The sequence below is a fragment of the Clinocottus analis genome, unplaced genomic scaffold (genome assembly GCF_023055335.1).
Source record: "Clinocottus analis isolate CAN_PGR_092001 unplaced genomic scaffold, fCliAna1.0.p SCAF_8, whole genome shotgun sequence".
In the NCBI taxonomy this organism is placed as follows: domain Eukaryota; kingdom Metazoa; phylum Chordata; class Actinopteri; order Perciformes; family Cottidae; genus Clinocottus; species Clinocottus analis.
This window is the reverse complement of record NW_027176240.1, coordinates 10,357,328-10,376,120: the sequence shown is the minus strand read 5'-3', so window position 1 is coordinate 10,376,120 and position 18,793 is coordinate 10,357,328. Positions and strand designations below refer to the sequence as shown.

The 18,793-nt window shown below is 42.2% G+C and overlaps 1 protein-coding gene across 5 annotated transcripts in view; it reads left to right on the top strand.

Moving 5' to 3' along the window:
• The window catches only part of marchf8 (membrane-associated ring finger (C3HC4) 8), a 59,856-nt gene that overhangs the window by 35,135 nt on the left and 5,928 nt on the right, over positions 1 to 18,793 (top strand). For all 5 annotated transcript variants that reach the window (XM_068568132.1, XM_068568131.1, XM_068568133.1 and 2 more), the window contains 2 exons: positions 8,307 to 8,357; positions 14,159 to 14,238. In XM_068568132.1, the coding sequence (XP_068424233.1) occupies positions 8,307 to 8,357; positions 14,159 to 14,238 (131 nt within the window). The remainder of the gene's footprint in view (positions 1 to 8,306; positions 8,358 to 14,158; positions 14,239 to 18,793) is intronic.

The following is an 18,793-nucleotide window of genomic DNA, read 5'->3' as shown; positions in this document are numbered from 1 at the left end:
GCCATCATCGGTGTGAAAGGTTGACCCACTTTCTCTGGTGCCTCTGCCCTTTGTTCAGCATGAGTGGGGGTGCACAGGAGTACTGTATATGACTTGAATGGCCCATAAGCATTGTTGTAATGACTTTACTGTGAATATAGTTGCATGCGTCCTTTTATTTATTTTTTTTAATACTCGTTTTTTGCAATAACTTGTGATGGCTGCATGTGTGCTGTCACACACATCCTGGATACTGTAAAACATATCTGGTTGATTCAGCACACATGAACTCAGTCGCCCCTCTGCTCTGTCATCCTTAGTTGTGTTTCTATTTTCTCCTTTCTCATGTGCTCTGGCACCCAACGCTAATGGCTGCACACAGACAGTACACACAAGGCCTCAGTGGCAGGGTTACCTGATATAGATATAAATATATGTCCCTCTATCGCTTAGCATATCACATTATCTACTGATGCACCAAATCACAGAGCTTTGTGTCAAATCTGCAGCTGGGGGAGGGAGATTAACGCAGTCAGTCAGTCACATGTCATGGCAAAGGCTTAAAACCTGTTGGAGAGGGGAGGAGGGGACGGAGGGGGAAATGAGGAAGAGGAGGGAAGAAAGGCACAAAGGGATGAGGCTGAAGAGGAGAGGACCACATGGCAGAGGTTTTCTTGCACACAGGACTGAGTACTGTAGTTTTCCTACAGAAATATGATGGTTTCACTCACAAGTTGCCCACACAGCACCTCTGTTAACAGCGTTGTTTTCCTCTTCATCTTCAGAAAGAGCTTGCTTTACAAACCCCTGAGCACATTCAACAGTATGGAGTAAGGAGAATTCATGCAGTTAGTATTCAGCAGGCTAGATGCTGAATTTATTTATTTTAAAGAGAAACTTGTTTCAAACGTTACGCTTCAGATTGGGTGTTCATACCCCCAGCGGGTGCTTCTCTCAGCAGCTGCTGCTAGCGATAAAGAAGCTGTTATGGACCTTGGGTCCCTTTTCAAATGAAGTACTGAATTGGTGTTTTATACCAGTCACTTAATATTAATCTTGGTCAGTAATTCACCTCTTCCTCTATGGTCTCTCTTAGCCCATGCGTCTCTTTGTTTCTAAGAGTCTGTTATTTGAAGAATTGTATCACCAGGGAACTGATGGTTCACACACTAACAACAGAGCTAATTCAGAGGCACTGGGCTGAACTCATTATCTGTAGTTTAACTATTTCACACAAGTCATAAATAATGACTTATGTCATGGGTAAGGGCTGACTCAAAGTGCGGCAAGGAAATGTGAGTCACAAAAATACTTCCCCATATCTTTGGATCTCTTGCTCTCCTTCTGAAGCAATGCCCTATTGTTAATGTCATATTTGACTTTTCCTTCATGTTCCTGTGGTACTTTCTTTCTGTAGCTTGCCATTGTTGTTGGATGGGGCTTTGGTATTGCATCTATAATGCTGCCATATAGCCACACTAGATGCACAGCCAGAATAAGTCACCGGCCACATGGTCCTGCTCTGAATTTCATGGTCACTGTGTCTCTTTTCTTTCATTTCCTGTTTGGACACACTGATGTAATTATGACCCAGATGAAGAAAGATGAGAGGTGGATAGAGCAGGAGGAGGAGCAGCAGCAGCAGCAGCAGCAGGAGGAGGAACGGGAGGAGGAAAAGAAGAAACCACAAGCTCACATCCTGCCCATAAGAGATTGGACAGACATGCCCATTGATACAAATGCACACAAGTGCTATAGATTTGTGCACAAACACAGTCTAGGGTTGTCTCTTGCACTCTCACTTTACATGGTATCTCAGTTAGATGTGGTTTTATCACACACACACACACACACACACACACACACACACACACACACACACACACACACACACACACACAGATGCTGGAGGCTGACACTGTGAGGCTGTAGTTTCTGTTGAGCTAATTCCTCTCATGAAAAAAGATAACACCCTCAAAAAGGACTATGGCATTTTTTGGAAACTAAACTTTCCATATTGCTCGACATCTCCGTTTAGCAAGACACAGTTCTTCTAGGTCCAGTTAGACGTCTGTGTTTAGCAAGCTCTCCTGTTGTTGTTGTTGTTGTTGCTTTGCATAGTTGAGATTTCTCATCTGCTGACAATCTCTCACCCAGCTGCGCACTCCTGCATTTCCTCCCGCTGCATATTTAGAGAGGTAGGAAACCACATGAAGGCCAACTTCCTTTCCAGAAGGGTTTTTTTTTCCTTGGTGATGTTTGATATTGCTTTTGTTGCAAAGATGTGTGTCTGCAACCTCTGTAGGGGGAGGAGCTAGGCAATGCAGTGTTTCCTCAAATATCTCTCTGTGTGCATTTTTGTGCATGCCAGCTGTATTTTCCGACTATGTGTGTGTTCTATAATTGCCTACTTGACATCGCTGGCATTAAATTCGTGTGATTTGAGAGAGATTTTTCCGAGCAGCCTAGACTATGCCGAAGAATCTGTTATTTTTGTGTGTGAAGGAAATGTTGTGTTAGCTTGTCTGCAGCAACTTGTGCATAAAAAAAAAAAAAAAAGCAGGATGGCCTCATTTTTAGATCTGCGTTTGGCAGAAGGATCAGCCCTAAGCAGATCATGGTATGCTGATGCCATTTATTTCGGGGAAAGCTATTCAGATGTAAACACCGCCTTGTGCCGTCTAACACGGGCTTTCTGTCATACCTGCAGATCCACAAGCTTCACTCCCTCACCTGTCAGGCTAGGGTCTGTTTAGCTTAAGCTCCATGATGTTTAACTGAAAACAAGATGATTATGCTTGTCTGCTTCAGCGCTCTGTTGTTTCCGCTGAAGTCATTTTCAGAGCCATTTTTATCATGGTGCTCGTTTAAGAATGACACTGACGACGAAGATGCGTTTGTGTTCTGCTGACATCAGACCCCACAAAATGCTGCGAGCAGTCTGAAAGTGAAATCTGGTGTGAAGTGTAAAGCCGTTTAGTGAAAGCTGACTTGAAGTCAACCCATCCTTCATTTACTCTATAATTGTTTTTAAAAAGCATACATTCTTCAAAACGGGTTGGGATTTTCTGAAAAGTTAGCTCGGTTTATTGATTCCCCACAATTGTTTATAGAAATACAACCAAACATTGACCGGATTCTATTCTTATCAATGCATATCAAATCCAGTACTCAACAATTATTTAAAGGAGTTGATGTGTGTGTCAAAATATTCTTGCTCCTTTGAATAATTCCTTGAAGTTTATCAATTAATATATATTTTAATGTTTCTTTTATTTATTTTTAGATATTAGCAGTGTTTCTATGTTTTCTTTAAACTCAATACACCCATCCCTCCTTTGAGGACAATCCACCTAATCAAAAGGTATAATTTGGTTATGTTGCACCCATGGGATTGATTTGGTCATTACATTTTCAAAGCTTTATTGCAGTAAACCCTTTCACATATGCCACTGTTGGACTGCCAACTGCTTTAAAGGCATGAACTAACCTCATGACTAAGGTTTCAGTTGTTCAACGGTAATTCTACCTATTTTAAATACCACCACAACACATTACAAGTTTACTTATTATTCATAGAAACAGAGGCTGTGTAGTTCAAGCTGTGAAAGACGGAGGTGGAGGTAAGCTGCTGGACATTGAACTGTGATAACTAAGAAATTACACCACTTCTGTTGGATGAAGAATTCACCTTGCAGAGGTCTTTTTTGGAATTGTAATGAATTTACAGAGAAAGAACAAAGAAGGAAAAGAAAGACACACACGCACAAACTTCCGTCCATTAATTTCACTAATTAAATTCCTTCGACAGTCACCTCGTTACCACTGTCTGATAGCCATCCCTCATTCGGCTCCTCAGTCTTTTACTTTACACTGTGTGTCTTGTTCTCTCTATTTTCATACAATCTCTCTGTCGCTCCCTCTTAGTCTTGTTACGATGTCAGCTATTTATAGCAGGAGATTATGAAGTGAATTCCTTGTCTCTTTTTCAACAGAGGAACTGCCACGTTCAACAACTCTGTCAGTGTTTGGGACACACAGCTAGGAGCCCATCACCGTAAACATGTTTTAGAGAAGAGATGTATTTTGCATTACTTGTACAGAGGTGCCTTGTCGAGGCCAGTTCTCTGACTCGTTTCCTGGAGTTTAACATCCCTCAAAGTAGATGAAGTCAGTCTAGGAAAATGGATACGACAAAAACATTTCAAAAGTACGAATGCAATCATATTATTTGATGCATAAACAGTAAGAAACGTATTAAAAAATTGATCTTTTCATTTGGAAGATCTATATTTTTCCCCAAACCTGCACATATAAGCTCAGTCCCTTGTGATAAATGAAGGTAAATGGATGCGAGACGACTATAGTAGCTCTCATTTGTGACCTTGATTGCGTGTAATTGCTTTTCATGTCTGTGTGGGACAGAAACAGTTGTTGGTGCAGACGATCTCCGATAGTGCAGAAACATCTGCACCCTCAGCTTTGAATTGTGGGTAACTTTCAATCTCAAACACAAACTTCTCTTCATGCTCCGCCGCTGGCTGGTGCAGAAACCAGAGAAAATAATCTGATAGCAAAACCCAGTTCTCTGATTTAGTTTCTCTTCAGAAGAAAGAGACTTTTACCTTTTTGTAATGTCATTTTTCTAATTTTATGGCTTTTTAGTGTTTTCACAATCATTCCTACACCTGCATTTTATTGAAGAATCATATTTACTCTTTGTGTCAGATATGTAATATTTATGTGGAGCTTCATCAATTAGTCAATAGACAGAAAATGTATTAATTGCCGAATGTTCTTCAATGTGAGGATTTTTACTATTTTCTGACATTTTATAAACTAAAGGATGAATTAATTTAACAAGAAAGTAACAGTTGCATCAATCTGTAAAGAACGTAAATGTTAGTTACAACTATATAGTATATGTACCACAGACACATGGGTCTTCAGAAAACATCCACAACCAGAAGATGTTCAATTTACAGTGATCGTATAGAGAAAGGCAACAAATCTTTACATTTTAGAAGCTGGAACCACAAAATATTTGGTATATTTTTTCTGATCTTGAGCCTGAGCTTCTGCCCCATGTCGTCTGCTATCCGATCTGTGACATTAGTAATTTAATATTTAATAAGTTAATATTGAAAAAGTTGTGTTGAGGATAGAAACTTTGGGAATTTAACCCTGCCTCTTTGAATGCGTCTTTTAGCAAAGGTTTTTATCTTTTGAGCATTTTTTTGCATGAAAGCAAGCAGAGCCCTGCTCCCTGTGGGCCAAGAACAGAGCACTGAGACGCAGCCGCCCCGCTGAATATGACCTCTCCTCTTCTGTCGAACTCTCCTGAGCTTCATTTTCTTACAAGCCTCAGAGTCCAGTCTGAGAGTTGTGTTATCAAAGACCAGGGCTGCACACAGACCCACAAAGGAGGTGGAGAAAGACTGACACAGTGGTAAGAAACCTGAACCTTTCTTTATCAGAATTATGCATGAGCCCAGAGAATAAGGCCCTTTATAGTCAGCAGTCATGGCCGTAGTGAAGGTGACACCCGGAGCTTGTAAGAGGAGCAACGTTTGGGAGCAATTTTAGAGAAATGGGGTTACAAAGGGCACTCATAAATGGTGTTGATCGCTTTTCTTTCTCGTCGTTTGTCATTCGTCTGCGGTCCCCCTGCTCTGATTGCGGCTGTCTATGAAAGTCATCGGTTCATTTGTCGCCTCGCTATTTCCCAGAAGCCCCTGTGTCTGTGAATAACTGCTTGTTACTCAATTTTTGGCCAAGATGGAAGGATTAAGGGCAAGGATCCGTTTTCCCCGTCTGTCATCTACTGAATTAAAGAAAAACAAATTTCAAATTTGTATCCTTTTTGACAATCTGACAATTGATATGCTGCAGAAATTGCACCCATTGAGAACTGTATTTTTTCATTTCATGACATTGTTGAAGACATTGAATAAGTAATGACATGGAGATGGAGAAGAACTTCACTTTAATCCATTAGTTAGAAGAGTTATGTCTGCAGAACCACTGGTGTGAAGGGCTTTTTTTGGTCCTGAGTGCTGTACTGCTTCCAGTATGTGTCATTGCATCAGGCAGGATGTGGACGGTTAGCAGAAGAAGAATTCAGAGAGAGATTTAAGATAATGCACACATACTTGCACATGACATTTTAGTTTATCAAAGTGACAGGAAATTGCATATAGATAGACTGTTGCTTTTCTTCTGATAAAATGTCCGCTCTTTGCCTCATCATGCAATGGAAACCTCTTGCTATTGATCTGTGAAGGAGAAGGAGGCTGTAGGAGTAATGGGAGTGAGGCGCAAGAGATGCTGCACATTCATACCCCTTTGCTCCCAATAAGACCAGATGATGGTGAAACTATAGTTTAAAATAATTTGTATGTTTTGATGAGACCACTAGATCCGACTGGTTGTTTCATCAGCACGGCCTGGTGGTTCAATGCCTTTGAGACTCAAGTGAGATGGAAGAAAAATGTAGATGAGATGAAAGTAAGCAGAGGAAATCTGAGAGTGATGGAGAAGCACACGCAGTGGTCTTCTATTGCCGTGTGTGTGTGTGTGTGTGTGTGTGTGTGTGTGTGTGTGTGTGTGTGTGTGTGTGTGTGTGTGTGTGTGTGTGTGTGTGTGTGTGTGTGTGTGTGTGTGTGTGTGTGTGTGTGTGTGTGTGTGTGTGTGTGTGTTTCGTGACTTTCTGGTGGCAAGGTTAATGTACTTCCTGTTCGGACATGGGTGGCAGAGGTAGTAACACTTAAGCTGCTTCTTGACATCATGAGGAAAGTTCTCAGGGTCGAAAGTGTGTGTGTGTGTGTGTGTGTGTGTGTGTGTGTGTGTGTGTGTGTGTGTGTGTGTGTGTGTGTGTGTGTGTGTGTGTGTGTGTGTGTGTGTGTGTGTGTGTGTGTGTGTGTGTGTGTGTGTGTGTGTGTGTGTGTCCTCCTCTACCAGGCTGGATTATCAACTGGCCGCAGGCTGCCAGGGTTGCCAAAAGTTCCAATATACCCATCTTATTAGATAATGTCTGTTATCTGGTCCCCAAAACCTTATTTTGTGAAAATATTGTTGTATTTTATTTTTCTTTCTTTTTTCTAAGCTGCTCCTCACGGCCAGGCCGGCGGCTGTGCGTGATGTTGGCGCATGCAGGTGTTTCCCAACCAACAGCGGTGTCACAAAAGTGTACTTTTGCCATTGTCTGAAATGTCAGCGCTGTTACAGCCGTTAACTGGCAATCCTTCTCCATGTTGAGCCGTTGAACGCTCGAAATGCTCCCAATCTCGTATCCTATTGTAATGCAATCAAACCAATCAACACATTTCACATATTGACAGTCAGTATCATTCCTTCATATTTCATGATTTCTGTGACTCCTGTTGTATAATAATGCTGCCACGTGTCTACTACTACTACTGTGCACTGATGGGAGCTTGGAGGAAATCTTCGGCCCGAACTAATCTGGGCATGCGTCTGCTGCAAGTGTGCGCTGTATAGAGCCGATTCGCTTTTACAAAGATGTCATTTACGTCCAAAGCACCACAACCCTGTCGGACCCGGTGTGGGCATTTCTCAACATTATGTAACCGTGATTGATTAATCGTCATTAAGGAACCAAGGCTTTAATACCAACACTGAAGGCAGTACAGCACCCCAGTGGCTGTTTATCTGCGTGTCAGCTGCAAGCAGAGACCACGGTGTGGGAATCCAGGATCATTTACAGCCTCAGAACAGAGCTCGACTGTGCGGAGTTGGCCTGTTTGGTTCCCTGGGTAATGATACAAATACTGTGACAGCATTTGATATGGGGTTTGGACAGATGCGTTTATGTAATCGGCTTGTCCTCCTTTAGTCTTGCGCCAGAAAAACTTGATTAACTTAAGATGCCAAACAGCTCAGGCTCAGCTGTAGCATGTCGCTTCGCTGTGTTGATTAATGCACAAACATGAATCGGTCCTTCTCATAACTGCTCTCGCCTGTAACAAGATTTCTTCAATCATATTATCGTATTTACACCATTAAATACCTTTTGCATTATTACTTCAATCTGCTTGTCATTGTTGTGTCGTCTATGATGGCAGCATGGCTCTGGGGTTGGCAATGCTGGTGTGTTGGTAGAAAGTAAGATTTGCAAACATTCCCTGTGAGTGTCCATTCGGTTTCAAATGGTCAGATACAGCACACAGTCACACACTCATCACAAATTAAGTGGAATGTTGAAAGAAAATGTGCGGCCGATGCAGGATGAGTGCGCAGGTTTGTTCTCCGTTTCTGAGTTTAGTTATTGCGCCCACTTGAATTGTCTCTCTTCTCCTCTTTTACAGAATGAGAAGCCTCTGGGTCATTCTGCAAGCAGGTCCAGCAATATATCAAAGGTGAGCAAAGCGCACACACAAATGGTTGGGGAAAACAGAGTGAATGATGTATCGCCTTCCTCCGCTACAGAGAAGACAGGAGGGCGGTGTTGAGGTGTGCCATGAAGGAAGGCAGAGATTGACAGACATGCAAGGGAGTGAGAGTAGCTGATAGATAACCTTGAATCACATCCCCTCAATCAGTGCTGGCCCTCTGATGAGCCTCCATAGAGCAGACGTGGCTTCACACCTCGGCTCACTTTGTCTGTCGGACGGGATGTTTCTCTTTGACTCTTGTCTTTCCCCATTTCTTCCCTTATTTCCTCCCCACGCGTCTTCGCTCTCTCAGGCAAACCTACACCCTGCATCGAATCTGACTCCAGTGTTTCAATCCTTGTTCACCTGAGCTTCTTATAGGATAAACCTTTTGCCTGTACTCACAGATGTCGAGGTCACTTCATCACCAGGGGACCGCGCCTGCAATAATGTATAATCTACCAGCCACCGTTTGTACGAGGGAGATGGAAGTTATTGCACCTGAGGGACGAATATATACCAGCAATAATGTCCATGGTCACAGCGATGGTGACACATAAATATAGTGTTTCTGAAGACAATGTGCCGCTCTCGGACGAGAGAGGTGGTCTGGCTTAGTGAAACGAACAATGACCACTTTACATAAACTGACACTAGTTGGTATTGATTTGTTGAATTCAACTCATAATTCACTTCTATTTCCATATGATGGTGGATAACAGATGTGGTACAACTATGACGATAAAAAACTTTCATATGTAGGAAAAGTCTGTATTTTTACACCTGTAGTATGTCGTACTTCTTGGACATGATGCATTTCCTTCATTTATCTACACCTCTGAGTTGAATTGCTCTTATATAGTTTCTATTTTTAAAAGTCAATTCTTCTTTTTTATGTTATAGGCTTCTAATTATATTTTTTCATTCTTTTATATTTAACTATAGTTATTTTGGTCCTTATGCTGTTGCAGCACCTACATTTCCCCTCTGGGAATCAATGAAGGCTCATCTTATCTCATTCTCTTCCAGATTTGATATGAAAACCAAAACGGAACAAACCCAAAATCACTAAGGAAAAGCAAATATTTCCCAAAATGTCAAGCTATTTGTTCATGGTTTCCAACATGGTTTTGTTTGGTGTCTACAGAGACAGCCGTGGTAGTCTGTAGCTGCTATTGCAGGATAGTTTGAGGCTTAAAATAGCTGAAACTGATCAATTGTAACATGGCTAGGTTAGGCTCAGATATGGATCTTGTAGAGTGGCTTGGGACATCCTGGTCATTTCAAACATTCATACATTAACTTTCATTGTTCAAGAGAGACTGAATATGTGATGGTAATGATTGAGGGTTTAGTCCCATCTGAAAAGTCTGGATGTTAGAAGTTTCTCTTGGTGCTCTTGCTTTACTTATACGCACGCAGAATTTATTTGTGTGGAAATTTCGACCCTGAGAACTTTCCTCATGATGTCAAGAAGCAGCTTAAATGTTACTACCTCGTCCAAACAGGAAGTACATTAACCTTGCCACCAGAAAGTCAGATTTACACACATTGCCACAGTGATAGAGGACCACTGTGTGTGCCTCTCCATTTAAACACCAGGCCATGATCAAAACATACAAATTATTATAAACTACACTTTCAGCGTCTGGTCTTATTGGGAGCAAAGGGGTATGAATGTGACACACACACACACACACACACACACACACACACACACACACACACACACACACACACACACACACACACGAGAGATGGCTGAGAGTATCATATGCGTAAATGGAAGGGTGAATTTAGTCCGTTAGCTGTTTCTGGATACATTACATTGTCATTAAATGTCCTACCTAAACCGCCATTCCTTTGACAGATGTGTGTAATGGACATAAAATATGAACAAGGCTCTTAAGTTTGACAGCTCTAATTAATAACCAGCAATCTGCCTACCAGCTGGTGTTTCCTCCTCTTTCCTAAAGGGAAATACCACCGACAGGCAGGTTTCAAATGTGTTTTTAATTGTTCTCTGGAAAGACGAGTCGACCGGGAAATCTCAACAGTGAGTCAGCTTGTGACTGGGAAGACTTGCTGGTTTGAATTACTAGACCAGTTTGGTTAAGTGAGCAAGGAAATATAAAAAGTCCCCTCCAACTGACTGTTATGGATGTGTGTTATATTTTCTCCTTCCTGAAGATGCTTTAATCGGAATATGATCACAGAGACTAAGATTATTTTATGCATATAAGCAGTTTCCACTATCTTTAGTGTTGGCAGGATGACATTGGAGATTTTCATATTTCCGGCAGTGACTCGAGGTCATGTTAATTTGTTACAAAGCTCCAAAAAAATTAAAGATTAAGAAAAAATTTTTTAATCACATTCACATGCATAGCTAATAAGACCATGAGTTACTTCACGCATGTGCCACTGCTGAAGACCGTTTAATGGATGATATTGATTGACGCGTGTTTGTTTTTATTCATTTTCACATGAGCTGAAGCCAGACTCAAAAAAATAAAGACACCAAAACAAACCCTGCATTGCTTCACATGGCAAAGATTCAAGCTGAATCACTAGCTCATGTCGGATCAAATCAAAAATGAATGTGCTTGTATCCAATCGTTGACCTACTTAAAAAGATATCTCTCTACATAAATAACCGCAGCATCAGCCTGAGAGGAATATTTCATAACATTTCCAGCTTGGCATGACAGTCTGGTTGATTTCTGTGTGTGTGTGTGTGTGAGAGAGAGAGAGAGAGCTGAAACATTCGGAAAAAAATCTGTTCATTCTGTCAAAGCACCTGCTCTAGTTTTCCATTGATAACCTGGCAGGATACTTGCGGTCCCTTTTTGTGTGTAGAAAGTCACTAAACTGTTGGTGTTTTCTTTAATCAAACAGTGTTTCAGAAAAACATCCACTTTCAATACTCGCTGGAATACTTGTCAACAAAGAGATACTAACAGGAAAGAAGACGGTCAATTCCTTCATAAAGATTCCTTCATCAGTGAGCTTGTCGCTGTGGGGAAGGTGTGTAGTCTGACATATTAATGTATACGTGTATCCAAAGCCAAAATCTCTCACCTGCTGTATATTTGTTCTTTCAGTGATTCATGTATTCAGAAGGTGTCTTTCATCAAGCTATTGGAGATTGGTGGAAGGAAGCTGCACTTGAGGGCAAACAATCTGCATTTGTGTTAAATGAAGGACTGGTCAGTGTAGAATACAAAAAGCTGCTCTGAAAGCCTTAGCAGCCTAAGGATTTCCCAGTGATTTGGCAGGAGTAGATTTTCCACCCAGCGAGGTCAGGAGGCTTAGCTGTTGCTGTTTCTCTCTTCAGCACAGTGCCAGGGAGCTGTGCGATGCCTGCTCCACTGTTTTGGGAAGGAATTAAACTATTACAGTCCTCATAAAGACACAAAGTAGCGACCCACTGCTCCATGGGCTGCTGTTGGTAGTCAGCCAAACATCTGGTCACTATTTAGGACCATCTGGGTCAAGAAAATGTTCATATTTTTTAGCTCGAAAGGTTGCTTTAAAAATGAATCAAACTTCAAGCTATGTAGGTTTTCTGTTGAATGACTTATCGGCTAATCGACTTATCATGTCAGCTCTACAGCAATTACAGAATTATATGAAGCATTTTTAACATAAAGGTTTCCAGAGAAACATGAGCAATCAAAAGTTTAAAGATTGTTTTCCCCTGCGGCGAGGAAATGAGAGGATATAGTTCTCTCAAGGCACAGATGAAGATGTTGAAAGAATAAACACGGTGGTTATCTAGCATATGTGATCATAGAGGCGTTGGAGAAATAAGAGATGGAAGAAAAGCTCCAACAAGTGGAAAAGAGGATGATTTATGTTTTAATGGAGTGTATGTGAAGAGTGGGAGTGCTTAAGGAGAGGTTAAATTAGTATTATGATTATGACTTGAGAGAATGTTTCCAAGCACAACAAACAAGGATTCATTGCAGTATGTTTCGAGGCTGGATTATGTCTAATTAGCACATAAGAGCCAAAGAACAGAATGAAACACAAACTGAGTGGATAAATCAACGTGTGAGTATAAATGCTCATTTAACAAATGTGGACCCTTTTTTTTTCATCAGTGGTTGAGATATCAGTGACTGCAGCGTTTGGCTTCACCATTGAAATGCCGGCACTCATTTGCTCATCAAAGGTTCTCGTCATAAGAGAGCAGTTATGAGAGCGCAGATGTCTGAAGAGTCATACACGCCGTTAGGAAGTTAATTCAATAATAATTCAATAATAACTATCTTGACTCTGTCATCATCCCACGGCTATTTGCGTCTGGTCAGAGACGAAGTTGGTTATCTAACGGCCAACTCACAAACATGACAACGTGAATGATTAACAGACGCAACACGGCAATGGAACATTATATTGAAGAATAAAATAAGGAACAAATATACCATTCAGTGTCAGAAGTGTAAACATGATGTCCCACTTTTTTTGTCCATTTACACAGTTTACAGATTCTAGCGTGTGTTTCTTCTTTTTAGTTATTGTTGAAAAGAAGAGCTGAATCAGCATTCAGTTAAATATAGTGATAGGTGTTGTAGTAATGTGTTATTGCTTTGATCTGGTCTTTTTGTATCTCGCGCACTCCTCGGAGCTGTCTGTTGATTTCACATCTCATATTCCACATGCCTGCACCAGCCCAAAATGGCAGCCTTGACTATTAGCTATTAAAATAAGAAAATTAAATACAATTTTCAAAGGGACATTAAAGAAAGAACAATAGAAAAGAAAGCGGCGGCAGGTTTGTGAAAAGAGAAGCTGTGCTGTTCAGAAAAACAGACCAAAGGGCATCGCTAGATATTGAATTGTGTATTGATTGGTGTCAGGCCATGCGCCATAAATTTCCCCTTTGTTAGAAATTAAATCAATAGGTAATTAGTTTCTTATTGAAATTACCAGTCCCCCCCCCATGCTATCATCCAACACTGATCCCATTGTTTAGCGCCCCTCCCCACCCAATATGTATGCCGTCACTTATTATTAAAGGAATATTTTGCTTTTAGAGTTAAATGAGAAGATACTATTGATACTACACTTGAGCCGTCTACATGCTGAATATAAAAATAGAATCAGCCTATCATAAAGACTGGGAGACAGGAGGGCTGCCTGTGGCCCTGGCTGTAGAAAAGGAAAGGGGTTTAACAACCTCCAAGAGCTGATTGATGAAAAAAGACTAAATCTTTATAGTAAAATGGTCCATAAAGGGCACGAATTATGTTTTGTTGATTCTTGTTTTAATGTCCAAAACTTTGCAAGTTAAGCTGGAGTTGAAATAAACCAGAATCAATCAATATTGCGTTATCCTCATCCCAATTGTGCCACGATGGATAATGCTGAAGGTATCATCCGTGTACCTGCAGGTGCATCTGTTCATAAATCTCTGTGGAGGCTGAACAAGTCCACAGCCTCACGTCCTCCAGCTGTGCCTCTCTCAGCGCCTCATTCTTCATAACGCTCCTGAGCGCTTCGCTCTGCGGCAGCCTGGTGTCTCGCCCGCTCTGAGAAAGATTCTGCCTGGCACTACTTTAATCAGACAGATTAGCTGCCAGTATTGCGTCTCTTTTCTTTTTATCATCCAGTGTATCGGAGCGTGACATGCATTTACTCTTTCTGTAAAATCCTATGCAGGCACTGATGATTCTCACCGCGCAGGACCTTTCTTGGCAACACAGGGAATATGGTTTGATCCGGTCTGTTGAATTTTGCACTAGTTGTTAATATAGTTATATCTTTGTTTGGTTCATCAGGCGGGGAGCCCGACGTCAGTCAACGCTCCATGCAGTTTCTCCAGGACGTCAGTTTCCCCCTCCAGCCAGGACATCTGCAGGTACAAACCACTTCATTTCACTGATATAAACGCCTGAGGACAATACATTGTATCTGTTGTATTGTCCTTTACTGCTGAAGAACCTAATCTGTGGGTGGGTGTTACCCTTGAGCAATACACTGACACTGTGTAAAGTAGCCTTGGTTGTGTGATACATGCTGTAAACTTTGATTTCTAGTAACGTAGGTCAACCATTGTTTGGTATTTTCCAAAACCTTTTATCGCCTCTTTTCTTTTTTCAAGTTTTTGTTTTCAAATGCATGATATTGTTTTCCATTTCTCTTTTGTTTTGTCTTTCCTCATTCCTTCTCCTGCTGTCCCTTCCCACTGTCTTCAATCACATTCCTCTTTCATAAACACACATGCACAATCACTTACACACCAGCAGTCAGGTTCAGGACTATCAGAAGCAGACTGCAGTGGTTCTGTTGAATTCAAATGGTAAAACCTGTCAAGGTTCAGGAGGCATTTCAGTCACCACCCTCTGCACAGACGCCCTCCAAGCCTCTAAACACGCCAAACAACGAGACTGGCTCTCCCTGCTGCGCCCCACCTCCGTCAACATCCACCCCAGCGGAGCGCTTAGGTTTTCCGTGTCTCTGAATGACGTGGGCCAACGCATGGACAGTCTTTGTCGCGGCCTGCACTTTATAGACCGCACCTGCTCCGAGGGAGAGCTGGAGCTGAAGCCCGAGCCCGCTCAGCCAACCGGCTCGGATCGAAGGGCGCACGCGCTCAGCGGCAAGCTGGCTGCAGCACCCACACACCAGATCCCCAACCCGACCTTGTCACCATGCACCGACCCCTACCTCGTCCCCGCCTTCACCAACAACTGCAAATACATGTTGGGCGTCCCTCCCGCAAATGATTTCCCATCTGCCCCTGCCATCATCGCCCCTCCTCCTCCTCTTCCCAACACCCTCCTCCACCCTCATCCGTCTCCGAGCGCCAACTTCCTCCGTCTCCTCCTCCCCTTCTCTCGATCCTCTACCTCGGCCAGCCTGCAGTGCTCTGAGCTGGGCAGCTACGACTCCCACATCAACAAGTCCTCAAGCGTCCAGCTGGAAGGCAGTGAGTCAGGGTTCCACGTCGAAGACCTACTAGGAGATGACGATGTGTTCGAGGAGGACCGACTCGGTACAGCTCCGCGGAGAACGAGCCAGCTGGACGCCCCAAAAACAGTCACCGTGACTATGACCGAAGCTCTTTTAGCCCCTCTGTGCTTTATGGATGAGGACGTGGACCTGGACAGCTGCCCATCCCCTTTGTCAGAGAAAACCGAGCCACTGTCCCCCTATTCACTATCTGGAGACTGGTGCAGGTGGGTGACTGTCTGGATGGTATAATCCACACCCACCCTCCCTGTGACTTGATAGGCCATCCCTGTGTTGTTAGTGGCAGTGAACCCCAGAGCCCTGTGGAGTGGTGGCAGCCTCTCATCCTGTAGTGTAACTACCTGGCAAATATCTTGCGCCTGAGAAACAGTTGTCCTCAAAACCTCTGCGTGGAGTAGAGCTGTTAATCATGAGAATCTGACACATGGATGCTTTAGTCTGCACACGCTGCAACACATTACGCTGTACTAATTCAACCCCTCATGTGTCTAGAACAGAAATATGACTTCATTTAATTTCATGCCATTTCATTTCAAGGTTTTCTCAAGGGTTTTTTGCACTGCTGTCGAGCTGTTTAAAAAAAAAAATGTGTCCGTCTTACTAGATCGATGAGGCGTTAACGTGTCTTAGGCCGAAAGAATAGGTGATTGATTTTGTCTGTAAACTTAAATCTTTTGCAGTAGAGGCAGAATTAGGGTGGAATTGCAACACTAAGGAAAAGATAGAAGGGCAGAGGGTCAGGGTAGAAAATGTAATCATATTTAGGAATGAAGTGTGTGTTTGTCTCTGAAATTGTGTAACCGAAGCAGACGGGTCACAATAATGGAATTTGACCCATCGTCTGTTTGATTGGGTCAAGAGGGCCGTCATCTTTTTCACATGGCAGTTTGTGTGCAATCTGATAGGCCCAGCCAGTCTGTTAGGAAGGGCAGATTGTAATTACAGACCAGGTCATGACTGCGTGGCCCTCAAAGATCAATCTGGGTAGTGGTAGATGTTACTAAGACGCCAAGAAATTAAATTTGAGCCCTCCGTAGATCACGTAGTCGTAGAGAACTTCTGGGTTACAGTATCCATCTGTCAATACTCCGCCCGGCAGCTATTCACTGGATTGATGATGGTTGAGTCTTAAGGACAGAGGAATGTCAATTATATGTGTCCCACCTGTTTTTCCGGCACCTCAGCCGTGGTCTGTGCATGTAGTCCGTTTCAGATTATACGTCTTATACAGTACGTCAGCTGTGGGCTGAGAGAGAAACATGAGCTTAGAATTGGCAACGTGACCAGTTCAGAGATCAGGAGACAGATTATTGGCTTCAAATAGCTTTCGTAGTCTCAGCGCACACACTTGCACACAAACACATTGTGGAAGTTTTCCGTCAGGCGGCTTGAAGTGTGAGCTCACCTGTAAGCATGTGTGTGGGAGGTGGATTCAAACTAACAAATTGCATGTTAATTGATGACAATTCAGAAATGGATGATCAGAAGTCTTATTTCAGTATCAGAAATGTCACCTCGTAGAGAACCGTAAAGGCTCTCTTCAAAATGCCTTGTGTGTAATTTCTGACATACAGAATACATTTCCTTTCTCAAATATTTACAGAAAGCAAATATTTATTTACTCATCTTCGGAGTGTCATTTAACCCTCAGCCATTTGATAAACATGACCAACCTTTTGAAGTACATTATAATTATTGCAGTCAGGCTTATGTTTCTTAGCTTTACTGCCTTCTCACCTTTTTCTTGGTGTGTTAAGGCTCGTGCACTCTGCTCACATGCATTATCGTCCTCTCTGGTCCTCGTGGACATACTAGTGGAGCACCAGACAAACAGAACAGGGACAAAAACATGGTTCCATACACCTCCTAATGTAAAAACATAAAAGGTGCTCTGTGAATATATTGAACATTTAAAAATAAAAAACACTGTTAGAAAAATTCACTCGACCCCCTCGGAGTAAAGTCATTAAAACAGGAACATTTATTCGTTGCCAGGAAGGAGCAGAGTCAGAAGTACAACGTGATGGACAACTTGCATAGTCCAGACTGCTCAAAGATCTCTCAAAGAACCAACTCTTAAATACACATCATGACCCACTAACAGAAACCCTCATGACGTCTTCGGCCTAATCGTGAACCTTTCCCCTCGTCCCATAGAGCGGTTTGCAAGAAATGGTCATATGATAACAAAGGAACTGCACGTTCTTTCAGACAGAAACATACAGATTCCCCAGTCTCACTGCTATCAGGAGACCTGCTGAGTTTGTGTGTAATATTAAACAGAGACCGTTCAATGAGAAGTTTGAATATAACAGTGAAACAGTAACTGATTAAGAGTATTTTTTTTCTTCCAACACACTAGCATTTATATTATTCCTTAACCTTCCTCCAAAAGGTAGTTTCTCAGCAAATGTAATATTCTCTTTTAAGGCAAGCATGGCCACAGAAATGGAGACAAGTAACTTTTTGAGGCGTGTAGAGAGGGGAACGGAGTCAAAATGGAAATGGCTTCCAGTGGTGCTGCCTTTTTAATTGAAATGTGTTGTCTGATAAGCGTGTCTCTGGCAGGGTGTAAAGTAGAGCTTAAACCGTTGAGACTGAAAACAGGCTGAGAACAGGAGAGAACAAAACGCCTCAGATGTCACACTCGGCCCCATACCTCCCCCATGGAAATATGTTTAGCAGAAATGCAAAAATAAAAACAGATGGTGTCAGAAAATTCATTTGAAAATAAATGAATAATTGTTTCAGGTCCAGGGCAGCGCAATGGAGAAGCTGGAGGGAGGGGATCTCACAGCAACACATTGAGATAGCGAAGAATGAAAAGATTGGATGATTGCCAAAGGAGAAGTATGAGGAAACAGATCAGAGTGATCAGGAAGCAAGTGAAGGCGTCACCAGGGCTCTAATGTCACCAAGCTTGTTTCCCTCTCAGCTTGTGGTGCTCATGATTTCCAGACTATGTTTTGCTTCACATATTTTAATGCTGACGTGCTGTAATGGCGCCTCTGTCATCTTAAAACTACTGTTAAACAGGGTGTGATTTGGCTGCTCAAGTGATGCAAATTACATGTTTTATTCCCTCCCATGCCTTACAGTGCTTGTATTGTGCTGCTGCCGACACTAATGCAGTAAATTTAGCCGTTTGGAATTATTCTGTTGAATGTACCAGATGAAGCACACGTCACTTTGAATGAATTGTGTTTGCTCCATTTGTGAGATCTTTCTTTTGCAGCAGTTTACAGACAATCCAGCAGACATCTAGCATGAAATCTATATTTCTCAGTTTAAGTTCCCTGGAGTCCTCCTCCACTCAAGGTTTACTCATCACTTTATTTCCACCATGGCTCCATGTGGAGGTGGGATTTTTCTGTCATACCCTCCTATGTTTTAAATAAAATCCACAGTAACGGTAGAATAATTTATCAAATCTATTTCAG